Source organism: Netta rufina (genome assembly GCF_964035555.1).
Source record: "Netta rufina genome assembly, chromosome: Z".
NCBI classification, from domain to species: Eukaryota; Metazoa; Chordata; class Aves; order Anseriformes; family Anatidae; genus Netta; species Netta rufina.
In genome coordinates, this window is record NC_140126.1 from 8086166 (window position 1) to 8112129 (window position 25964).

The following is a 25964-nucleotide window of genomic DNA, read 5'->3' on the forward strand; positions in this document are numbered from 1 at the left end:
TAGTATCAGAGCTAAGAGGCCATGGATTGTGCCAGTCTAGCTCCCAAGAGTGCCTGCTTTTCAGCAAGAAGCCCCTGTAAAGAGGTAAAAATTGACTGGAGACCCCCCTTTTACATTTTTCTGCCTTAAAATGTGAGGGACAGTAAACTATATGCATAGAGTCAAATCCAACACATGCCAAGCATATTATAGCTGGCATGAGAAACAGCATAAATAGTCCTGGATTAAGCCACTGAATAATGAAGAGAGCAACTTCTACTGTGTGGTTTACGGTAAATTTACAAGTACAGACATATCCTAAGGAGCAAAGAAGCATCAGAATACTGGCAGTTATTCTGAAATTTATCAAGTGCATTACAGTAACAGTAGAAAGACAGGATAGCAAGAGATTCATCTACATAGAATATGGTGGTATTGAAATATCAAGGCCTTAAAGATAAGTCATCAAAAAACAGGAAGCAATTTTTGCTAAGAACAGGTAAACAAGACAAAAATACACAAAGTCAGGAAACTGTAGACTAAAAATGATTTCTAAGTAAGGAACAATAAGAAAACATTCTGTCAGTGTTAGAATCAAGGTGTGTGTATGGGGAAATATAAGTCCTTCATCTCATGAGAAATGTAATAGCTGACATTCACAAAATAACAGGATAGGACAGGATGCCTGCGGGTCATCTTGTCCAATCCACCTGCTCAAGCTGGACCATCTAGAGCCAGTTGCTCAGGACCATGGCCAGAAGGCAGAAATTAAGTGGGCCAGGCTTCACATAAAGTTAATTTTAACTAGAAGCAGCAGCTTGAATCAAAATAGCAAAAGATAACTGAAACATTAAAAATAGTAAATTGAGATGTGTTAAGTATCTTCAATTTGTTTTTATCAGTTCTGCAAAGCTGCATTTATTGACCATACCACAATAGCGATTCAGGTGTTCATAAATAACCTTTGAATTGTTGAGAATAATTTTTTAAAAATTATGGAAGATTAAGGAGGCCCCAGAGGATTAGAGAAGAACACCTTTCAAATTACCTTTGGGAAAACAAGAAGACAGATCTATGGACTAGGAACACACAGCCTAGCTTCACAGGAAGATACAAAAGCAAAATATTAAACAATCAAGACCAAAATGGCATACGGTAACAACAATGATAAAGCAGACAACATGGATCTTTCAAGAACAAATAGGGTACCTGGTTTAATGAAAAAAAGAGAGCCAGTCAACATGATGCACGTTGGCATGATTGTTCTCTTAGCAAATGATAGAAATATGACCCAAGTGAAATCATTACAATGCACATCTAATCAAAAAAATAAAATAAAGTGGTCCTCAGTGATTCAACATCACAATGAAAAGATGTTTCAAATGCGGCCCTGCAGGTCTCTGTCCAGAGCCAAGCTTTCTTCAGTATTTTCATTAAATAATTGAATGATGAAGGAGAGCATGCACTTAAAAATTTTGCAGATGACACTAAGTTGGAAGAGTTGGCAGGAACACTGGAAAACACAACCTGAATTCAAAAACGTCTTGCCAAGTAGAAAAATCTCAAGGAAAAAGTAAACTGAAATTTAAAAGATGTAAAAAAACTGCATTTAGGAAAAACCTTTTATATATATATAAAGCTTTGTGTACACATATATATATCTATATATACACAACAAACAAAACCAAGAACATCTGTTGAAAATAATAATATTGTATTAAGGGATCCAGGTTTACAATGGTCCACAAATCAAATGAATCAAAATGGAATGGTTACAAAACAAGCCAAATTTCATCCCAACAGTAATATATACAGATGTGTATGTGTGTTTACGTTTGCATATATATATACATACACACACAAAACTATACAACTATAGCTATTATTCCATTTTATTTGCCATCTGTCAGCTAGGTCCATAATGAGCACCACTGTCGATGGCTTGATGACCAGTGATGAGTGGTCCTAAGGGTGTGATCATAGAATTGTAGAATGGCTTGGGTTGGAAGGGGCCTTAAAGACCATCTAGTTCCAATTCCCCTGCATTGGGCAGGGATACCACCCATTAGATCAGGTTGCCCAGGGCCTCATTCAACCTGGTCTTGAACACCTCCAGGGATGGGGCATCCACAGCTTCTCTGTGCAGCCCATGTCAATGCCTCACCACCCTCTGAGTAAAGAATTTCCTCCTGACATCTCATCTAAATCATCTCTCTTTTAGTTTAAAAGCATTCTACCTTGTCCTATCATTATATGATAAAGCAAAAAGTTGCTCTCCATAGTTTTTATAAGCCCCCTTTAAGTATTGAAAAGCTGCAATGACGTCACCTTGGAACCTTATCTTCTCCAGGCTGCACATCCCCAGCTCCTTCAGCCTTTCTTCATAAGACAGGTGCTCCAGCCCTCTGACCATCCTCATGGCCCTCATTCGGACCCACTCTAACAGATCCGCATGCTTCTGGAACAAGCTGCCCAGAGAAGCTGTGGATGCCCCATTCCCAGAAGGATTCAAGCCCAGGTTGAATGGTGTTTTGAACAACCTGGTGTAGTGGAAGGTTCCCTGCCCATGGCAGGGGGTTGGAATTAGGTGGTCTTTAAGGTCCCTTCCAACCCAAACCGTTCTATTTTTTCTATACTCAGTGCAACAAGGCTTCCAGTTATGGACTCGCAGCTGTACTGTTTAGCTTGGCTGTCAAAGAAAGGCCATCAAAAAAATTAAGTAACTTGTTCAGATACCAAAGTCTCTCACTTCAGGAATTATGATTTCAAGAACATCAACAAAAATGGGTATGTTTGCCCCTTCACCGGCCCTGACCTCCTGAATAAGTACTATCTCAGAACACAATAAGATAACAGTACAGAAACCTGACTGTCAAAAAGCATGGTTATGTGTATTGGTAAAGGAAAGTCAATAGCGCAATACAAAAGATGGTAAGCACTTCTGAAAGGCTATAGCAAACTCTGTAATTTATATTGCTCCTGCACAGAAAATAGAAGTTACTCAAGCTTTATAACCGTTCAGCAATGATCAGAGATAGCCAAGTCTGGGAAGCACAGTTCTCTACCTGCTCGATTTAGCATGTGATATACTTGCAAGGTAAGAGTTATGCTTACAAAGTTGAAAACTTCTTTCTGAAAAGCTAAGAAACTGAGACAAGTCTGAAGGTGATGCTGTAAAACATCTTCCAAATGCTTAACAACTCAAAAGAGTGTCCAAACTCCCTGTGAGCTGTACTTGTTTCATTTACTCAAATAGGAAACCAGAGCTTTCATTAGTAGTATTACGGGATATTAACACCTGTTTTGATCCAACTTCGTTCTGGCACAGCCATTGGTGCAGACTAAATCTGCTCATTTCTACCTTCAAATAACAGGACATAGCTTAATGCTGCAATTATCAGCTATTGTATCCAAAGATACTGTAATAACCAAAGCCACTGGCCTGACTATTTTAATTTTTATGCTAACCAGACAAAATGCTTCATGTTTACTACTGCTTCAACCCAGTTCCAACATATGATCACCTAAACGTCTAAGAATGGTGCAGAACTCCATTACAATGTCTCTCTGTGGACATGTGCTGGACAAATTAATGGCCCAGATATACCAGTTTAACTTTGGACTAACATTCTTATCTTGAATTTGTAGATTCAGACTGGTTTTACCAGGCAGAATGTTGCTCTGAGTTGGGAGGTTTTTGCTTAATGGTGGATACAAACACTGATGGTGGTATGAGATAGAAATGCACCACAAAAATCTGTTAATAGCCAACTAAAAATATGTTTCAGCAACCATGACATTGATTTGCTTTATATAGTAATAAAGCCAGCTTACCTACATGACCCTGGTCATGTACTAACTTAGGAAACACACATAATTAGAGAGAAATGATATATAAGCAAAGGTTAGAACTAAATAGCATATCTACAGCTAACTTGAACTATGTACTTATTTGGAAATACAAGCACACTCATTTGGTGTCTCCAGGATTCATCTAATAGCTTATCTTTTTGCTATGCTTTAAAACAAAACTCTCGAGGTATCTCTGGTTACAGTCAACCCTGAATGTCATGTCCCTGGAAGAGCTATGCATAGTTTTGCAGAATCCATAAACGGACACATTCTGTTTAAGCAGCCTAATGCTAGATGTTCCAAGTTCTGTTACCCATTTTTTATACTAATATTTCATTTGAATCTATGCTATTCATGTCAGCTAATTGTGACAAAGCAAGATTTATTTCCTCAACAGTGGTTCAGAGAGCTGACAAGCTCTCCACTACTTACGAGTTAAAAATAACTTACCTCACTCCAGTTCCCTACTATCCAGTAGGCATCACCAGGCAAACTGTTGGATGTTATTAGGTGGTTACTTTCTGTGACATTCGTCAAAACCCCATCAGATGCACTTTGGTTCCTGGTAGCATGCTCAAGAGCTGACGATTGTGTACTGGACGTTATGTTGGCAGGGAGCTTTATTTCTGTTCTGTTGTCAGTCTCGTCTCTCAGTACATTACCAAACACTGTGGGCATTACTGTAACAGATGCTTCTTGGGTAGTTATTTCTATGCTAGGCGCATCAACTTGCAGACTAATAGAGTTTGCTGGTGTTGGAAATGCCAACCCTTGTGCTGTTCTGCTAACAGGAAGGAGTGCAGAAGGTTCTTGGGGAAGAGATGCTGGAGGGAGGTGAGAAGTCACACTCTCATTCTGAAGGATGTGAGAGCTGGTATCTATCGTTGTGCTCCTGGTTGTAATTTCAGGATCGTGTTCTGTGCTGTAAAGATGATCAATCGGTTTCCCACTGCCTCCTACTGACCCGTCAATGTCATCAGATTCTTCGGTTAAGTAATCATAGCTGGAACTTATTTCTGGACTACTGGTAAAAGAGGAGACAGGAGTGTACTCACTTTTTTGCACCTCACCTGCTATAGTAGAAACTGGCTCACTTTTAGAAACATTTTCAGCATGCTTTATAATTTCGGTACTTGAGCTATTATGAAAAGGCCACAAAGTAGTATTTTGGCGTGAACTATTTTCGGTAGAAACAACAGGATAGTTGTAAACACCAGTTGATCCAACAAAATTATTTTTTAATGTTTTGCTGGTTGTTCCTTCTTTTTCAGAGACATTACCCAAACTAGAGGATGTAGGCAAACAGGGAGTTACGCTTTCAGGATTGGGAGTTTTTGTTGTTGTATGGAACCTTGGGCTTGGTAGAGGTATGGGTATCCTGTTAGGATGACTCCGTTTGGGATTTGTTGTTGTTTTTCTGATTATGATCTTTCCTCTTCTGGGTGCCAGTGGGGGTATCAGAAATCTTCCAGCAGAAGGACATTGCTGAAGACCACACAGAGCCTTAGAGTTTGGTCTCTTGGAACTATCACACGGCTCATGGTTATTTTTGGCACAAGTAACATTCCGAGTCCTTATCCCTCCACCACAAGTAACTGTGCACTGCAGAAGAAACAGAATTAATACAATACCTCTCTTCATTCTATTGTACAAGTAAGTTAAGCAACAACTGGCCGCTCTCTTCAATAAAGAAGAATCATTGCAAATAATCAATAACAGGTTTTTTTTTGTGTGTGTGTTTTTTTTTTGTGTTTTTTTTTTTTTTTTTTTTTTCCCCTGAGGAACAAGACCTTCATTTTAGTGATTTCCTATTATCATGGAGCCTTTGCCATATTTTTAGAAGAGTAAATGTCACCTTGAGTGACAAGTTGAGTGATGAACAACTACTTGATAAAGACAAAATATGGAATTCTAGAAAAATATGCCAGAATTTGATTTCTACTGTGAAACAATCACAAAAGTTGTTTAGCCAACACCCTTACCACCAAAAGTATGAAAAACAGACTGAAAAAGCTGCCATCAAAAGCATCTATCTGGCTCACAATGCCACAAACCTGCTGTGATTACTTGTGCAACACCTAGAGCCTTGCTGAGTTTATGAAATGGATCTTTCATTCAGACTGAGTGCAGGCAGACTTATTCTGACAGGGCTATTCACGTCTCTCCTAAATTATGGACTACTACAATTAACCTATGTGTCTGGTTTAAACCAGGTACTCAGCACACTTACAAACACTCCTACTGCCAGCACTTTAAAATCCCTGGGTTATCTAACCTTCTTAGAGCTAGTCAAGGTCACAGAGCAGTAGAAAGACCTGTGACCTTGTGTTATTGGTGCTTCCTGCATTGCCAACACCAGTACAGTAACATCAGCTCTGCAGCAACAGGTGCAGGGAAGAAAGCAGAGTAACCTCAGAGCAGGCACATTCGTTAGACATTCTGTCTGTCCTCCTTGCGCTTCCAGCAGCGTAGCATATTTAGTGTACTCAGAGCTATGCAAGTTTACATCAGCTACAATTTAACCTCTGAAGTTGTTGTGACTGGCAGTAGGATTTTGCCTACTGAGGAAGACAGTAACTGCTGGCATTATGTTGCTGCTTCCAGAGAAATACAACACACTTACTTTGCCACCTGGACAATTAAGATCAGCATTCTGGTAAATTAAAAAGAACATCTAACCTCATTAGCTTTCTGGGACAATATCTGTCTTTCTCCAAGAACTAGCTTTGAAAACCTCTGCGTCAGATTACAGCCAAGTACTAAAAAGAGATTTCAGAATGGCTGTAACACTTCATCCTCATTATCTGCCTAATTAACACAAATTAAACAGCAAAGTAAGTTCAGAGTAAAAGGAAGTTTTGCCTGTATAAAATCTCTCTCTCAAATTTACCAGCAAAAACAAAACAAAACTTTCTCCAATTACAGACATCCTGAAAATATTGTCATTTGTTCAGGAGAAATAATTGAGCCCATACTCCTCCTCCCCACAACTCCCACTTTTTGCAGGTGAATAAAACCATCATAAAATTCTACTAGCTAGCTCATTATCCTGAATCTGCTATCAAACTCATTAGTGAGTTTGATAAAAAAAATAGAAATAGGAGAAAGAAGACAGAAGAGTTTTTAAAAACAAAAGTTTGGGAAGTTTTGAAAAACCTGTTAAATTTCAATTTTATTGACATCTGAAATGGAAATATTTGTTGTGCATTTGCTTTCATGATTATCAGTTACATGTTCTTATCTCAGTAGATACACAAAACTGCCTACTTGTGAGGTTAAACATAAGCAAATCTTACTATATCAGAACAAAACAATTTTAAAATTTCACATGACTCAAAACCTATTTCTTTCCCCCAAAAGATGTATCTTGGTGTGTTTTTAGGTTTCATGTAGAAGTAGACTGCTCAGCATGTTGGGGTTTCAATGAAATGTGAAATTGGGAAGCACCTGCAGATACCAGCAACATAATCTAAAGAAAGCTAAGGAGTGCGAAGTCCTTCCACAGATTAAAATGTAGGACAGAGCATAAAAAACGAGTGCTCCCAATTAATACTAGCATATATTGCAGAATGTGTTCTAGTATATTTAGACAAATTAACTATTTTGCAGTTATTAACTTGACCACCTCACATTCTGCAGTTCATCAGCTGTCAGTGAAATAACTGCACAATATTTAATTAATACTTGAAGGGCGCACAGATATTCTAGTGTTAATCTGAGCTTCAAACTAATACTAGAAGTAAAACGCTTGCATGCTGTTGCAAAAAAAATGACAGAGATATAAATGTAAAAGATATATAAATGTAAAAACTCTGAAAAAGTTTTTTTGTATTCCTGTAGACACGACACAGAGCTTTCCCCATCTGTTTCACAGCAGTAATTTGTATTGCATAGAATTCTGTGCATGCAAACATGCACTGCTCTGTGGCACCAATAGCTCAGCATTCCAAAACCATAGAAACATCTCACACTCTACACTTGTTGAGGTCATCAGCCAGCAAACAGTGCAGCTTTTTTTCTCTTGTGAAGACTCGTTAAAAAATAAGGAAAAAAAAAAAAACAAAAAGCAGATCATCGGTCTTCCCTTGATTATGATGGGTCATTTTGAAAAAATAAAAAACAGAAAACAAATATTTAATGCTACAGGTGACATGAATTTACCTCAGTCCAGTTGCTCACTGTCCAGTCAGATGGGCACAAGACATCCCTGTTGCATGACAGATGGGTCTTTGGTTTAAGTAGGTGCTGGCATTCTGTGACAGCCAATGCCTGCTCATCAGATCCTACTGTCTGGATGCAAAGTACAGTTCGTTTCTTCTGTCCCGTTGGGCCACATGTTGTCGAACATTTCTGCCATTCTCCTGCCCACCATCTGAAAAATGGGGGATACAAAGCATTACAGAATATAATCCATAACCAGCGCATTAAAGATACTCCTTCACATCTAGACTGAGTAACTGCTAGGAAGTATACTTATCCTTTTACTCTATCGTATTATCTGCTTATTGTTACCTTAATAATACAGAAAGAGTTAACAAATCAGAATCATCAGAGGCTGTGTAATTACAACAGCTAGGTGGAACAGACCACCACACGTGTCTATGGAGCCAGTGCTGCAGGAGCGTTCAAACTGGCATTGGCACTGTACTCCCTGCACAAGGGCAAGCAGCAAGGCTTATTGACATCAGAAGACCAGAAGCCACACTGCTTGCAGTCAGAGCTATGCTGCTTGCACCCCTGCAGGATCAGTGCCCAGCAGTGCTTTATCTCTGGGCCTAGCTGGGTGGTCAGTACTACAGCGACCTTTTCTGTACTTTGTTCCTTCATAAAGCAAGAACAAGCCCCTTTTGTGTCTCTCCTGATTACAGATGGTCTTCCATAGCATACTGTGCAATGCTTTACCAAATGAAAATTAAATATTTCATCTCAGATCAGTGTTCCAGTGCAGCTTAGAGTACCCTCGGCAAGAATATAGCATCTATTCCAAGATGCTATATAGGCAGCTTAGCTCAGCTGTGAACTCCAGACTAAAAATGTTCCTAGACATTGTAAGTTGCTCCTGAGTTTTGAAGTAAGTCATGCCAAAGCCTTACACACAAAGCCCCCACCAGGAACATATATTTCATTATGTATTTTGCTTTTATAGAAATATGAATTCATATAGAAATATGAATAAAGAAATATGAATAAAGAAATATGCTTTTCTAGACAAAAAGGGGAAAAAAAAGTTTTGGACTTATACCCAAAATTACTGTCTTTTTTTCCTCCCCTCCTTTTTAGGCCAACGAACTTGAAGCAAAATAAACCTATTTCGATAAACACATCAAAGTTCTATGGCAGGTTTTATTGCAGTTTTCAGCATTCATCTGGATCTGTCACAATCTTCTTGCTTTCTTTCCCATCTTACTGCATTTCTGGCTTCTTCGGTTTGCTGATAATCCCTCTCCCCTTTCAACTTTCATCCTCTGTTTACTGACTAATTTATTATTCAATTGCTAATGAGCTGTCACTGATGTGGAAGGCACCGATAGGCACTGATATCTACTCATAATCATTCCAAAAGAAAAAAGAAAAAAAAAAAGACTCAGAGCAATCAAGCTACACATACAGCTCATTTGTGCAACCATCTGGTCTCCTCTGGGGTACCTACACCTTCCTTCTCTTTACTTATGAATACATATTGCATTTCCTTTTAAATTACACCGTAAGCCCTTTGGGGCATGTGGTGGAATGGTAACCCACAGCCACAGCCCTGCATGAGGCCACTGGACACTGCTGTAATAAAACGAACAAATTAATTCTCTCCTTCTGCCTTTCTTTGGAGTGTTTCTTGCTCTATCAGGTTTCTATGAATAACAAAGTAAAGCTAACAACTAGTTAAAAAGAAAGACAAAGTGCACCTCAGATGTATGTGACAAAAAAATAAGAGAAAAAGATATTATCATAACCTTAATCAAGTCATTTCAGGGTTGTTTTCATCTCTTGCATCTCCTCTCCAATTCTCTTTATCATCTCTAGTATCTTGTAAACAGCTGACGCTTTGGCACAAATGCAATCTGAAGTATGTGAATTGCCCTATTAATTTTAATGGAACCAGATCACGTATTTCCAGTTACAAACATGCTAAGCTGACACCCCCTCCCTCACTATTTTCATGTGGCTCTGAGTGAGGGTTCAGCAGTTTGCAGGTTTAAGTACTGAACTCTTAGCGCTAAATTATCAGTTTCCTACAGAACCTATCTTCACCAGCAGCAATGGTAAATTATTAAAAAGCTAGCACACACAAAACATTTTTTAAAAAGTCACTGAAGAAAATAAATTCTCTGAAGTTAGGAAATCCCAGAATTAAGATTGTATCCTATTGCACCTTCATGGACTACTTTTGGTCATGGAACTTTTCCACTGAACCCCTCCTCATGCACTGTAGGTAGCAGATGGTACTGATGAGTCAATTAGTTAATTGACTAGCACCTTGTTCACCATACACAATTCAAAAAAGAACTTGCTTTTATTAAAAGCTTATTCTCATCAGTAACTGAAGTTCTAATGGTGCATTTTTCTTATTTACATTCTAGTGTATACGCATCTGTCTTAAACACTCAGTCATGAGAAACTTAACATGGAAATAGAGTCTGACTCTTGTGGTCCCCACTGAAGACTTCTGAATTGCAGAAGAGGAAGACAGGCAAAGCAAGGAGTGAAGAACATTTGCCATCTACTTGTCTGTTCTATTGCAGGGTGCTCCAAAGCAGGTCCTGGACTACACATAAGGGAGCAGCCACGTGAGTGACAAAACACCAGTCATCTAGGAGCTTCTGTTGTCTCCACACTGCAGAGCCATGACCGAAACTGGAGGTGGCTTCTGAACACAGCCAGAATTGACACAGCCATCTGAGATCCACACACCCAACTTCTAAATTGAGATGACCAAGCTGTCAGACCTCCCAGCTGTAAGCTAGAGAGTGGACAGCACAACCAGACAGACTTAGCTTTTGGCAGGTTATAGAAAGCCTTTTTTTTCTTTTTTTTCCTCAATCACATGCACAGAGATGCCTGGCAAAGAAAAGGATATGAGGAAGAAAACTAGTAGGTAGCTGTGCTGATTGTGGTGGGAAAAGTTGGTAGAAACTGAAGCCTGATGAGAGCGAATGAGTAGCTCTTCAATATTAATATATCACCTTGTCCCTACAAAGTGACGGGACTGTCTTATCTCCACAGGCAGGTATGGCACAGAAAGATTGTGTTCACAAACAAATGAAGTGTATGATTTGGGTAACTAATTTGTGTGAGTACAAATTTTCCTGAGGCTCTCAAACTAGAGAGCAGTCTGTATGGTGAAAACATAACTTCAGTAGATTTTCCACTGCAGCTGTGAGTGCTCAGCTCTTCTACAATCCAGCTAGTAGCACCCAATCATGCACTCAGAAAATGAAGAGCATACACATAAGAATAATTTTTGAAAAATATGTGACTTGCCTGTTATAACAACAATTTTGGGACAGAGGTAGGGACAAAATCTGATTTTCTCAGGGGGCATTCGGCTGCCTGGAATGAGACTTCTCTTTTTCCTATCATGCTGAGTTTTCAAGGTCTGTAATAATTAAGGCAGAGCCCAACAGCCCTGTCTGTCTATGCCTAGATGATGTATGCTGAATGAGGATCCTGTTAGGATTTTGGAACCTAAGTTTTTGGAACCCTAAGTTTTCATCCTATGGGGCTCAATATTCCTGCCCTCTCACTATTTCTTTAAGGAAAGACTGTCTTCTTTAACTACGCATACTTGTACAGCACCAGGCAGAGCACGTATTAACAAGGCACTGTTTTTTGGTCTAAGTATTATAATAGAAACAAAACTTTACATTCTTATTATGCTGTTGAAGTTTGCTAAACACTTTAGAAGCAGGACAATACAATAAAATTGTAAAGAAGCAGATAAATTTGGATATTGCAGGAGATCCCAAGTACTTTGAAAATATCCTATTTATGGTTCCTCTGTTCAAGGGGCTAGACAGCTTAAAATTGCTTCGGGCAATTTTCTGTACAGGCAGGGTAAAACTTCTACTCAGAGCACAAGTAGTTAAAATTGCTCTCTTTTTCTTCATTTAGTATCTGTTGATTTTTATCATGAACACCTATGGAGCAAAATCCCTGCCTATCCAAGAAACATATAACTGGAAACCTCATTCCATAGTGCAGTATGGAAAACATACATTCACGCCACAGTCACTCCTGTTGAGGAGTTTCACATGAGCAGCCTTATCATGTTTGCACTCTCAACTATTCAACTGTATTTATTTTGTTCTTAGTCAACACGTGGTACACATGTATTGCTCCATTTAAAATATTCGCATTGCCCCAGATTTTTAGTAGGAAGCGTGGGGAAGAAACAACACAAGACAAATATTAAGACTTGGACTTTGCAGAAGCCTGTCATTAAACAGTTTAAAATTAACTTCCTGAAATGGATTGATGAGATAAGACCTGGTTCATGCAAGTTACAAACATTAATGTTATTCTTTGCCTGTAGCTACCATTTGATACATTATCTAATTTTCAGCTAGTCGATAGGCACATGGTAGCATATTTTCCATCCAGAGGATTCAGCAGATCATAGGAGGGTTGTGCAAGACAGCATCCTTGTTTCAGATGGGATGTTTCCACAAAGAAACTGGTTTGCTGTTGGGAAGCATGATATCATCTAGCAGTTCCAGTCCTGTGGCTACAACTCCAACCAAAGGTTCCCAGTAGTGCCATTTTTAATGACACTGTCCTCAGCTCGCGCACAGTATTTAGCACCTCTCTACAAACACCTGTCTTTTGGCAGTTTCACTTGAACTCTCAGTTGTGTTAAATAGTGCTGTACAGGACACCTTTCTCTAACATTCAGATTTTCTTTACAACCACCAAACCACAGTATTTTGTGTGCTTGAAGTGCCTACTTGCTCTTCAGACAGAGATGTCTGAAGTTGAAGGGCCTAGAGAGTAAGTCTTATGAGAAGCAGCTGAGGGAGCTGGGGTTATTTAGTGTGGAGAAAAGGAGACTCAGGGAGACTTCATCACTCTCCACAGCTCCTCCTCAAAGGAGGCTGTAGCAGGGTGGGGTTGGTCTCTTCTCCCAAGCAACAAGTGATGAGACAAGACGAAATGGCCTCAAGTCGCAGCAGGGGATGGTTACGTTCAATATTATGAAAATTTTCTTCACTGAAAGCATTGGTGAAGGTTGTGAAGCATTGGAAAAGGCTGCCCAGGGAAGCAGTTGAGTCACCATCCCTGGAAGTATTCACCATACATGTACATGTAGTGCTTAGGACCATGCTTTAGTGGTAGACTTGACAGTGCTAGGTTAAGGGTTGGACTTGATGATCTTAGAGGTCTTTTCCAACCTAAATGATTTTATGTGTGACTACCTGTCTGGGTTAGGGATAACACATATGTCATGGAAAAGTAAATACCAGCTAAACCCCATGCTGGGACCACAGCCTGGATCAGAGACCAGATCTACAAAATCCTGGGAAGGGTGAATAGGAACTCACTATTCACTGTCAGCTCTTCTATTAAAAGAGCTAGTGGCCACCAAAAGAGGCTGGTAAGAGCCACATTCAAAATAAATAAACTGTGTGGTTCTTTACACAGTAGGAATTAAAAATGTGAAACTTCTTGCAAAGGAAGATGTGTATGAAAGACATTTCACAGTTGCACAGGGAGGCTGAATTACTGCAGAGAGAAGGCATACATTGCTCTAGAAATGCCTCGAGTTAAAAACAGTTGGAAACTCTAAGAGTATTAGAATGAGAGATAATTTATGCTTGCCTTGTCTGCTCCTCCTTAGGCATGTAGTTATGGCCCTGCTGGAAACCAGAATAGGGGTTTACTTAGATGGTCACACTACAGTCATTCTTCTGTTCAGATAAAAATAAATAAGGAAATTGACTCTAGAAGTATATGTTGTCTGGGGTTCCTGCACTGAGGATTGCAAAATTGTCAAGTATTTTTTGAAGTCCTCAGAAGGATAATTATTCCTTTTCTCTGCAGAGCAGAATGAGCTTGAGAAGCATCACTCAAACTGGCAGCATACGAGAGCTTTTCTGCCTGGTTCACACTTAATGTAATTCCATGATCTGCCTTATAATGGACAAGTTCTGCTCCCTCACTTTCAAGAACAGGCCTGAATAATGCAACCACTTAGAGTAAATGGGGTAACTTGAGCACATTTGAAACTTTGGAATAAATAAAACAGTTTATACATGTAATAAATACAAAGTTCCCCCACACGTGGGAAGGCTCGGCTCTTAAGTAGTCAACTAGTTAATAAGTTTGATCTATTGTCAGTTGATTTCCTAGCAATCTATACAGAACTATGAAATGCTGACAGCTTATGCTTTTAACAGTTATTTATAGAGGCTGCAGCCATAAAGATATAATTCCCAAAGGAGGCATCATACTCTCTTGTGAAGATACTTGGAAACGATTAATAAAACCAACAGCCACACAATTTGTTACATTAAAGCATCATGAAAATTGCAGCTGACAAAGATAACATGGTATACTTTAAGGAAATCACTGCAATGACTTGGACTTGATCCTGAATTAACTAGAATTACTATGTAAAAACTTATATACCACTGTGGACATCATGATAAAGGATTTTCAAAGAAAATGAAAGATATGCAAGATGTTCCAGCATCCAAAACACAAAATTAAAACCAATATTGACTGTAGCAACAAGAACAGGAACTGTACTGTCACATCCCTGCACCACTGATACCTTCCAGCAAATCTGTGCCTATTTTACAGCCACAGGCTGCTGTCACCTGGAATGTTTGCTGTGGTTAATCTTCCTTACCATGCTCCCTAAAATTGTAAAACAGAAAAAAGAGAGATGAAAAAGATCATTACAATAATGCTATGGGAATAGAAAAAAATGATTCCCATGTGAACACAGAATGAAGAAAAGCTGCACTTCCCTGGAAAGAAATAAGAAGGGATACAATAAAAAAGATGTCATAAGTGTTATAAAGAAGGTATGGTAATTAGAGTTATGAAAAAGTGTGCATTTCCAATCATCCTTCCTCACAAAAAGGACAAAGGAATCTAAAAAAAAATACTTAAAAACAGCATAAAAAGGCTTAAAAATCTTCTCTGCAAGTTGGGTTTTGAAACATGCAGTGATACAGTATTGCTTGAGCTAAGACAGAATTTTTAAAATAAGAATTTACATGGCTTGCATGCACACCTGCACCTAAACTAAATGAAAAGAGTATCTATACAGACAGGTAGCAGTCTCTGCCATTCACAGCAGATTGCTCAGCAACTCACACTGGAAACTTTACAGGGCAGCACACTCCTAATTTAACTATTACTGGGTTTCTGACACCTCACTCTGAAATACTTAGGAGCTGTCACTGTGGCAGACTGCAGATGTCACATTAATCTGGTATTAGAACCAACATATCCTTCTGAACGACTCTGAAACAAGATTACAAGGGCCCTCCCAGCATCTGGTACCTGGGCGGACAGTCCTTCTCATAGCATTTCTTCTGTCGTCCATTTGGTTGTGTTGCTGGGTCGCAGAAGGAGTTTTTGATCGCTCCGCTTCCCTTTCGCATGCAGTGGGCAATCTGGCGCCGCACCCCTGGAAGAGAAAGACAAAAAAGGAAAAAGTAATCCCTGTAGGCTGGGGACAAGCTGCAGAAATTCTCTAGCATGGCAAGTACACAACGATTGCACTTCATCGTAGAATACAGCAACAGCAGTGTGACTTCTTCTGGAGTAAAATTCAGTTCTGCTGAATGCCTGGGCTAAGTCAGGTATGAGTATACTTACAGAACAAGCTGAAAAAGTGTTATGCATGGCTCTTTTGAATCAGTTAGCTGAAACAACACACTAGAAAGCACTTTGTCTGATCACAATTAAATTGCCAGTCTCCAAAAGGGCTCCTATATCCTGAAATCAGGCACAGCAAAGATGCAATGTGGCAGCACCAGGCTGTTTGCAGCAAGGGAATTTTTCGTGATCTTTGCTTTGTACTTCTGGAATGAGCAATTAAGCAGGAAACAAACCACAGCATTTCCCTAAAAAACATAACCCTGCTAATGCTGAATTCTGCTTTTTAAAAGTTCTGATGCAAATGACCTAAAATGATGATGCTGTAACACAAAGGAAAAGATCTGTTTTTAAAATAACTAATACTCAGCACTAATGACAAGAGGCAAATTACAGCAGCGGAAGGAGACAGAGATATTCCATACATACAATTCAGATTATTTACTAATAGTTACACTCACTAAAATTCCTGCTCATTTAAGGGAAAAAAACATGAACCAAAATATTGCATCAACCTTACTGTGAACCTAAAGAAAATCACTTACCAGAGGCCTGTATTCCACAGAATTTTACAGTAATTTGAGGTAGGTTCTGTGCTGCAAACCCAAACAAATCCCAAGGAGTAATAAGACTGAAGAAATATTTTTATTCATTGCTATTAAACCAATTTTGCTATTAATTCACTACAATTAATATGCAGATGCTAGGTCACTGTCTCTGCCACTTTTATCCCTCTCCCAGGAGGGAATGGGCTTAGTAACACTATTACTATGGTGTCAGGGTAAGCGTTACATTATTTTGCAGTATTTTTAGGAATCAAGCTTAACCTTCTCTCATACCTCCTAATAACCAGCATGAGGATCTGGAAGACAAGAACAGCAATCTGTAAGTAATAATGCCTGGGAAATGTGAAAATATTCTTCTATGCAGCACACACTTCTATTCATCTATACAGTATCCCCATATATGAGAATGAAAATGTATGTCCTAAAAATTCATGCTAGCATTATTACTACTTTGATTTAAATAATATCACAGCAGTCAAAAATTTTAATAAAAAAAAAAAAAAAACAGAAAAAAAAAAACTGCCAAATCTAATACTAGGAAATCCAAAGCTACCAATCAAGGTAATTCTTGGTGGGAGAACTGAACATGGAGTGCAGATATGAAGGGGAATTTATAGCCAAATATTACTGAAAAAGATCTCCATAAGACAGAAGAAAATTAAAAACTTTCTATCCATATTTGGGTCATTCTTTCCATGAAGCAGATGGAAACCTTTATCCCCTTTTGATAGCACTCCCAGATATCAGATCTGTGACACTGAAAAAATGCTACAGCTTCTGGAGTTACTTTCAGACTTGTGACTAGAATGCATGCAACCATTACCACAGCCAGCATGGGATTTGATGTTGAACCTCCTATAGTCATAAACAAGGGTTGATTTTCTAGAACATGTATTTGTTTCACCTAAAAGGGAGAATGAGAGGGACTGCAGCCCTGCCCTTCCATTAATACTCTTTTTGCTGAGGCATTCGTGCTCCAGGGTATGTGATGTGGCAGCAGCTGCATGACAGCACAGCCTCTTTGACTGCAGCACAGACATGGCTCTCCTCTTCCTAAGGGACTCCAAGCAGCAGAATGCTTTTCAGTTCAGTGCAGGACTCCCAGGGAGCAAGGTCCTGTTTTATGCTACGGAAAATGTAACTGGAATAGTAAGCAGCCATTCTGCTAGTTGTAAACAAAGCAGTTCACAGAAATACATTTCTGTTCCTTTCAAAATCATATGATATGTTGCTCTTACAAATGTAAATAAGCTACAGAAGAATTCTTTTGCTCTAACAATTTTTTAGTGTCATTTCAGCTGCTATAATTCACTTTAAAACCACTATAAACCTTTGCAGAAGTATTGTTTAGAGGCTGTACATTTCCATAAAACATTTGCTGATCACTGGCGTCAATAAACGAATTTATTCACACAAACACATTTTTTATTATGAAAGTTATATGAATTTGCACAGTAGTATGAAAATCTGGAAAGTTCTGGGATAGATGCATATGTTTAAAGAAATCATTCATTCATTTTTTTTTCCTCATGACGGTGTACAGTTCCGTTCTAAAGCTGAAAGGAATTCTATATACACATATAGATGCGTATATATTTTCTTGAAAGCTGTCATCTTAAAAATATAGTAGTGCTTCAATTTAGCTGAGATATGTTGGAAGAAAGAAGGAACCTTGTGTGCAATTTTAATATGTTTTTCAAGGTCCTTAGCCAGTAAAGAAAAAGAGATAGAAAAAGAAAGTTAAGCTGGGTGAATGGTTCATGAAATTAGCTTGAACCTGCCCTAAATAGAAATTTTATGCATCCGAAGCCCCATTTTTCTATTGAATATTCAAGTCTTGCTTTCAGCTATACTATTCCTCTTTGCTTTTCCTATCTAACCCGATAGATAATATGATTACCCTTTCTGTGATTAGAGAGAGTAAAATATATATAGGTATACATATAATGACACAACAAAACACAGCTGGGTTTTTCATCTTGAGCAAGTTGAACTAGAAACAGTGCAACAATAGAAAACAAGTCACCTCACACTGACCCTGGTTTACCAACTTTCGCACAGGTCTTAATTTTGATTAAATCTGCTCAGAGACCACTTCTACTTCTCTGTGCCACTTCAACCATAATGCAGAAGAACTTTTCAGACAGGAGATAGAAATTTGACACACTCAGCTCCCAGTTTCTCACTTAGTTTGGAAAGAAACAAGCAAACAAAAAAAAGCACTGGTTTGAAATCATTTGCGTCTGGATGGGTTTGAAAGAGATTAGAATCCTGTTGGCTGAACAGCCCCACCATGGCAGGTGGCTTGGAACCAGATGATCTTTCAAGGTCCCTTCCAACCCAAGCCATTCTGTGATTCTCGGTTTGGGTGAAGTTAAGGCTAAGAATGACAGAAGCAAAGGTCCTGCACCTCCAGAAGCAGACACAGAAACTGTGTGTGCAAAAGAGCATATCTGATAGTAAAATTCACTAGTTCGAACATTAAATTGTCACTGTTGTACATTAAATACTCTGCAAAGAATTCACTTTGGTATTTGAATGAATGACATTCAGTGAATGCACAAAGCACTCACGCAATACAAAACCAGCCTTTACATTCTTAGTGTTATAAAACTTAGACCCATAATCATGAAGGAAAACACAGTGACTGTTGTGTTTGTTTTTTTTTAATCTCAATGCTACACATTTAGTAGTACATTTCAGTTCAGGAACACCTGGAGGTAATTTAGCAAAACAGTCATGATAACAGTTGTAAAGGATTTAGAGGGCACACAACAATTAACCCCCAAACAAATCTTACAGTCAAGTCCTCTGCAAAGGTTTGAAAATTTGCCAATCACTGCTGTTATCTATGAAGAAGTACATTTCTGAAGTTGCCTAATACTCTCCCTTTGTTGCAGCTGTGCTGTGTTTTTTTCCTTCTTGTTACATTCAATGCCACTCAAAGCTAGTTCTAAAAAACATCACTATGGCCTTTTGACAAGTATAAAGTAATTTAACTTGTAATTTCTAATTGACCATTATGTAAAGACAGCATAATGGGTAGAAAGTATAATGGGTCTAGAAAAATACTCAGTGAGGCATTCAAATTAATCTTCCTATAAAAGAAGCTTAAGGGCTTTACATGCTACCTGGCTGGACAGCAGACTCTGGAGGGACAACCCTCTTGGCTAGAGGGTTGCTGTGCACAATTCAAGTTTGACAGTGAAAGAGCTTGCAGGACGCCTTCCATAATGCAGACTTTCTGACTGCAAAGCAATTCCTTTCTTTTGCCTAAAGCAAATGGCAATCAGAGATTCCAACTACCCTGCAGAGAGGACGGAGCAAAGCTTATGATTTTTATTGTATATTATCCCCCTAAGAGTTTGTCACGAATGGATTGCAATGTAATTACCAAACTATTTTCTACACAACAAATAGATATTGTTTATTGCCAAGTATTCTTTTCCCTGCACACAGCGTTAGGTATCTTTTGTACAGAAAATATTCACAGAATCATAGAATGGGTTGGGTTGGAAGGGACCTTAAAGACCACGTAATTCCAACACCCTGGCATGGGCAGGGACACCTCCCACCAGACCAGGTTGCCCAAAGCCCTGTCCAGCCTGGCCTTGAGCACTGACAGGGATGGAGCATTCACAACTTCTCTGGGCAGCCTGTGCCAGGGCCTCACCACCCTCAGAGTGAAGAATTTCCTCCTCACATCTTATCTACACCTACCCTCTTTTAGTTTAAAGACAATCCCCCCTGTCCTGTCACTCTGCTCCCCGATGAAGAGTCCCTCCCTAGCTTCCCTGTAATAAGGGACTTCACCTGACTGCCAGGACTTTTCAAATGTGATGGAGAGAGGCTTGGCAACTCCATCAGCCAGTCCCTCAGGACCCTGGGACGCAGGTCATTGGGCTCCATAAACTTGTACCTGTTCATTTTTATCAGGTGGTCTCCAACCTGCTCTTCACTTACACTGGGAGGAACTTTGCTCCCCCAGCCCTCACCTACAGGTTTAGGGACTTGTAGTGGGTTTACGTGGCAAGGTTTTGGTAGCAGGGGGCCATAGGGGTGGTTTCTGTGAGAAAGATCTAGAAGCTGCCCCATGTTTGGGAAGGGCCCCATTGTTTTCCAGAGCTGAGCCAATAAGAGATGTTGTTTTGCGCCTGTATGAGAGCATATTTAAGACAGGGAAAAAAACGCTGCGCCACACAGCAGCTGAGAGAGTGTGAGGAACGGCCTTGCAGGCACCAAGGTCAGTGTAGAAGGAGGGGGAGAGGTGCTCCAGGCGCCGGAGCAGAAGTTCCCTGCAGCCTGTGGTGAGGACCATGGTGAAGCAGAATGTCCCCCTGCAGCCCATGGAGTACCACAGTGGAGCAGGGTTCCACGCTGCAGCCCATGGAGGAGACCATGGTGGAGCAGGTGGCCCTGCACCGATGGAGGCTGCCGCCTGTGGAAGACCCCTGCTGGAGCAGATTCTGGGCTGGACCTGTAGCCCGTGGAGAGGAGACCACGCAGGAGCAGGTGACCTGGCAGGAGCTGCTGCCTGTAGGGGAGCCAGGTTGGAGCAGTTTTCTCCTGAGGGATGGACCCCGTGGTACGGACCCATATCTGGAGCAGTTCTGGAAGAGCTGCTGCCTGTGGGCAGCTGCTGCCAGATCATTTCATCAAGGACTGCATCCCGTGGGTGGGACCCCACAGCACAGGGGACGAGAGTGACTGAGAAGGAGTGGCAGAGAATAAGTGCTGTAGACTGACCATAACCCCCATTCCCCCGTTCCCCTGCTCCTTGGGGGGAGGAGATGGAAGAAGGTGGATGGGGGGGGGAAGGTGCTTTTGGTTTCTTTCCTTTGTTTCTCACTTCTCTAGCTTGTTAGTAATGAGCAATAAATCTTACTATCTTTTTATGCTGAGTCTGTTTTGCCCGTTACAATAATTATTGCGTGATTTTCTCGTCCTTATCTCAATCCTTGAGCCCTTTTCACATATTTTCTCCCCATTCCTCTTTGAGGAGGGGGAGTGAGAGAGCGGCTGTGGTGGAGCTCGGCTGCCCACTCGAGCGGAACCACGACAGGACTGGAGAGATGTGGGAAGCCTGACTGGCAGTGAAGGTTGAGGCAAAGAACTTGCTGAGTACCTCAGCCTTCTCCATGTCTGTTGTTACCAGCTCACCCTTCTCGTTTTTCAGAGGACATAAACACTCTCCTTGTCCTTTGTTGTCTGGCAAATGTACCTACAAAAATCCCTTCTTGTTCTTTGCATCCCTTGCCAAGCTCAGCTTTATCAGTGCCTTGGCTTTCCTGATCCCATCCCTACACATCAGAACAACATCCCTGTACCCTTTCCAGGCCACATGTCCCTGCTTCCACTGCCTGTGCACACCTCATTTCGACCAGAGGGTCCTTGCCCAGCCATCCCATTCCTCTGCCCTCCCTGCTCACTTTTTACACAAGGGGTTGGAGAGTTCTCGTGGTCTAAGAAAAACATCCTTAAAGAGTTGCTATCTCTGTTCAGCTCCTTTGTCCCTAAGGACATTGATTTTTCAGACTGTATTTTTTCCCTATTAAATACTGTTACTGTGGGCTGGTCAGACTCACTCTCTCTCTGAGACTACAAAAGACAGGGGCATGTGAAGGAGATGCTAGAAAACTTAAGCACATTTACTTCTTTTCTTTCACAGTTGCAATGGAATTGGGGAAGGATATGGGCCAGAGCACAGCAATGTAGGCCCATGGTGCTATCCTGAGGCCAAGAGCCTTTCAGAAAATGTCTATAAGGAGCTTCCGCGGGGTCATTCTGAGAAGGGACAACCTCACTCTACAGAGACATTATGCATCATTGGCAATTTTTCCAGGTACAGACCCATATCCAAGGGAAATGTATCATGAGGTTAGAACTACTTTTTCTCTTAAGACAGAAGAGGCTTTCTTGGATCAGCCTGCTCTTGTGCCTCCAGTCCCATTTGTCACTCTCTAACTCAGTATTCCTCTCTTGGCTCTGCAAATAATTTGCTTGCATTGTCCTGATCTCTGTTGCTACAGAAGACTGAAGGGCTCTTGGATTTACTGCTACCATATCAACCCATGCTGATGAGAGGCCTTCAATGAATCTTTAGACAGGCCCAGGTTTGCTAAAAAAAATTCTAGGTAAGGATCAATTTCTCCCACTGGCTATACCCATCAGAGTTAGTTCAATAGTTCATCTTTCTTGGCCCTCCTTTTGATCCTGAAAAACAGTTAGTTTATTATTTACCAAATGATGACTGCATAAGTCCTTGAAGGTTATTTCACTACCACATTTAGTCTAAACAAATGCAACTTTTTTTATCTCCTTGATCCCCATTAAAGGTTTGTCTTCAGTAAGGGCTGTCAGGTAGCATACTGATAGCTGAAGATAATCTTCTTGCCTACTTCAACGCACTTTATCTTAGAAACCTTACGGAAATCTTTAAATGTCTGAGATCTGGCACTACAGCTTTGTTGCTGCCAATGGCATTAAATTCTGAATCTAAACAGGCTGTACATTCAGATAAAATCAATCTCATTATTCAAACCTAAAAGGTAGTTCTGTGGAAGTTGAGGAAATGTGTTGATTAATGGAGCAACATTGGGAACATTCAGTTCTGCCTTTATTTTGCCTCTCTTTCCTGAGCTCAACTTGGGGGGATCAAAACACAATACTGTGCAATTGTGTGAGAATTTCTGGTTCTACATAAACGATTACTACCATAACCATTACTTGCTAAATGAGGCAAGACTTTAGAGTTTCCATATTTCTATGCTGATGGAGCATTAACATTTTCCCAATACTCCTTCTCTGCTGATACTTCCTGTTTTTCTCATGCAGCAGAGCTCCAGGTGTTTTTTGCTGATGTGTTTGTACTCTGCTCATCCAGACATAAGCCTGCTATGTTACTTCACTGGTGTGGTGCCTTGGAGGGCCAGAGCTAACTCAGACTCACTGCCAAGGTAATACAACAGCATGTTTAGTGCACACTCAGGCAGCCCAGAGCACAGTCAGATTAAGCATCATATACCTGCAGAGAAATGAAAACAGATTGTAATATCAGAACTCCCCAGGTTCAAGTGATGTACTGAAGCTCTATGCCAGGGTTTCCTTTTTTTTTTTTTTTTTTCTAAATAGTGAGTAAGGGACAATACCCTGACTTCATTATACATTAGTAGACCACATATTTCTTCATGCCTGTTCAAACGCCTCTTATGAACATATATATCTAAGGTGAAAGAGAGCAAAGGGTCTACTAATTCCTTTCCTCCTGTCCTCGAAGGAACACAAAGAACTGAGAAGGCTTCCATGCTCTTGAACTGTTATGCACCTCTTGGTTCCCCTGTGCAGTCATACCAAGAAGTTCACTATCTTTCCTAAAACACATCATTTCTACCTATGCAGAAAACAAAGCCATGAGCTCAAGAAATACTTGTTAAGAGTCCAAAGACGGTAATGGGAGAAGCCACTTATTAAATAAAAAACCAAAAAAGCCCCATATCCTGCAGTCCTCTATTTAAGTAATCATGTGGTTGTTAGAAATCAAAGCCAAATCACACAGTTCTTTAGCCAGAAGGTAGTGCACAGGATTGTAATTTACTTAGTGAGAAACACTTCTGGGAAAAGCAGAGCAGATGTCGAATAAAAACATAATAAGCAGTCTAATAACACTTTCCCCCCCCCCCTTTTTGTTATCACGTCAATTGTTATATTAAACATTATCCACAAATAGGTAACAGAGCTAAAACATACAGCATGCCATTAAGCAAAACATTTGTTTTGTACCTAACGAAAAAGCTTTCTTTTGCTAACAAGAAAGCACATGGTGCTATGTGCTGAGAGTCTCAAAAAAAATAAAAAATAAAACACAATTAATATGGGGTGGCTGACCTGGGTCGGGGGGACAGCTTATTGAGGATGGGCTGGGCATTGGTCAGTGGATGGTGAGCAATTGCATTGTGCATTACTGGCTTTGTACATTCTACTACTATTATTATCATCGTAATCATAATCATTATTATTATTACCCTTTCTTTTCTGTCCTTTCAAACTGTCTTTATTTCAACCCACCAACTTTTATTTTTTCTTCCTCCCAGTTCTCTCCCCCATCCCACTTGGAGTTGTGGTGGGGTGAGTGAACGGCTGTGTGGTGCTTGGCTGCCTGCTGGGTTAAACCACAACATGCTGGTAAGCAGGATTACTGCAAACAATACTGGCAATAAGTTAGGAGGAAAAGAAAACTAGGTTTTCATTTTTGTTCGGAGAGGTTGAGAATTTCAAGGCAGATACTACACAAAGCCACTTGCTTTAAATAGGTTTTTTAACTTATTTTATGTTAAAGCCAAAATATATTACAATGTATGCTTTCTCACTAAATGCAAGTAAAACCTTACCTCTTAAAGAAATAGAACACTGTCCAGGTAATTTAAAGCAAAAATGAAATTGGCCAGTAGCAAAGTCAAAAATTAATAGAAAAAGAAAATGAGGAATTACCTCTTCCACAGGTAACACTGCAGGCTGTCCACTCTCCATATTGCCAAAAATACTCTGGCTCTCCAATCTCATTCTCATGACTTTCTTCTTTACGTACAGTGTATTCATACTTGATTCCAGGGTTAGTCTCTTGAAAAAGCAGCTGGAGAAAGAGTGCAGCTTATTTAATTATTTATTATTATAATAATCTACTGGTCCAAAGCTTTCCAAGTGTGAAAGCAGAAGAATCAGCAAGGTTTAAAGCAGCTACCACCAGTTCAGAAATTCAGACCAGCAAATCTTCCATTTGTGTGCTGACAGTGGTGCACACATGGGCCTTTCTAAGACACAGCTATTTGCCAGGCACTTTTGCAAGCATAGGTGGGAATAAGTGGGTCAACATAATTGGCATCCTGTTGACTGTAAGAAAAGATAATGCAAAGTCCATCCAAGGCACTGGCAAATGCGCTGCTGATTAAGAGCTATTGCCAACCACCATTATAAATGGTAATAACCCTACAATATGAAAAATTTTTTAAACATATCCAGTAGATCATAAAACCACAGATTTTATTCAAATACTGCTTTATTATTTTTCAGTGTTTGTGGATTAAACAGGAAAATTCCAGTTGAGATGAGCCACCCAATAAATTCACCATTTGGCCAACAGAAGGGAGAGAAGAAAAACATTTTCAAGGGATAGAATAGTGAGGCAATGAACTTCTATTCTTCCTTCTAATTGTTTCCTTGGCTTTGCTCCTGACAGTGATTGTTAAGTTACATGTTAGATGTGCCTTCTCTCCAGACATTCAAGGTGTGAAAGTGGTGCCCATCTAGCACTTATTTAATGGCATGGTGGATACACAGGCAAACAAGCCATGAAAGAAAGATATATTCACAGAACAAAGGGGCAATTTAAAAATATTGTTTTGCAGGATTAACAGAAGTTGGTTACGTTTAAGTTAGAATCTATAAAGCAATACAAGAGAAATAAAAGGTAGCAACCTTAGTATATGCTAAACAGATCCATTTTACTTACCGTAAACTATTGATCTGTCTATCTAATGCTGTACTTTGTTGCTCAGTATAAGCTGTCACTGCTGTCACTTTGCTAGCTCTCACTGTTTCCAGCCTGAAATCAGCTGCTTTTCTATGACAGTTACTTTTCCTCTGGGTCCAGTTCACATCACAGCAGTTGGTCTAAACTGGCATAAGAGACTGTGAAGTTTGGGCAAAGGACTGACCAACAACAGATGATAGGATTCCTATCCTAGTGGC

The 25964-nt window shown here is 39.9% G+C and overlaps 1 protein-coding gene across 1 annotated transcript in view; it reads right to left on the minus strand.

Moving 5' to 3' along the window:
* ADAMTS12 (ADAM metallopeptidase with thrombospondin type 1 motif 12) overlaps window positions 1–25964 on the minus strand; it is a gene marked incomplete at both ends in the record, with an annotated part of 169511 nt that overhangs the window by 9272 nt on the left and 134275 nt on the right. Inside the window, 4 exons of the mRNA XM_084305715.1 lie at window positions 4282–5433; window positions 7993–8203; window positions 15337–15463; window positions 24708–24849. Coding sequence (XP_084161841.1) covers window positions 4282–5433; window positions 7993–8203; window positions 15337–15463; window positions 24708–24849 — 1632 coding nt within the window. The remainder of the gene's footprint in view (window positions 1–4281; window positions 5434–7992; window positions 8204–15336; window positions 15464–24707; window positions 24850–25964) is intronic.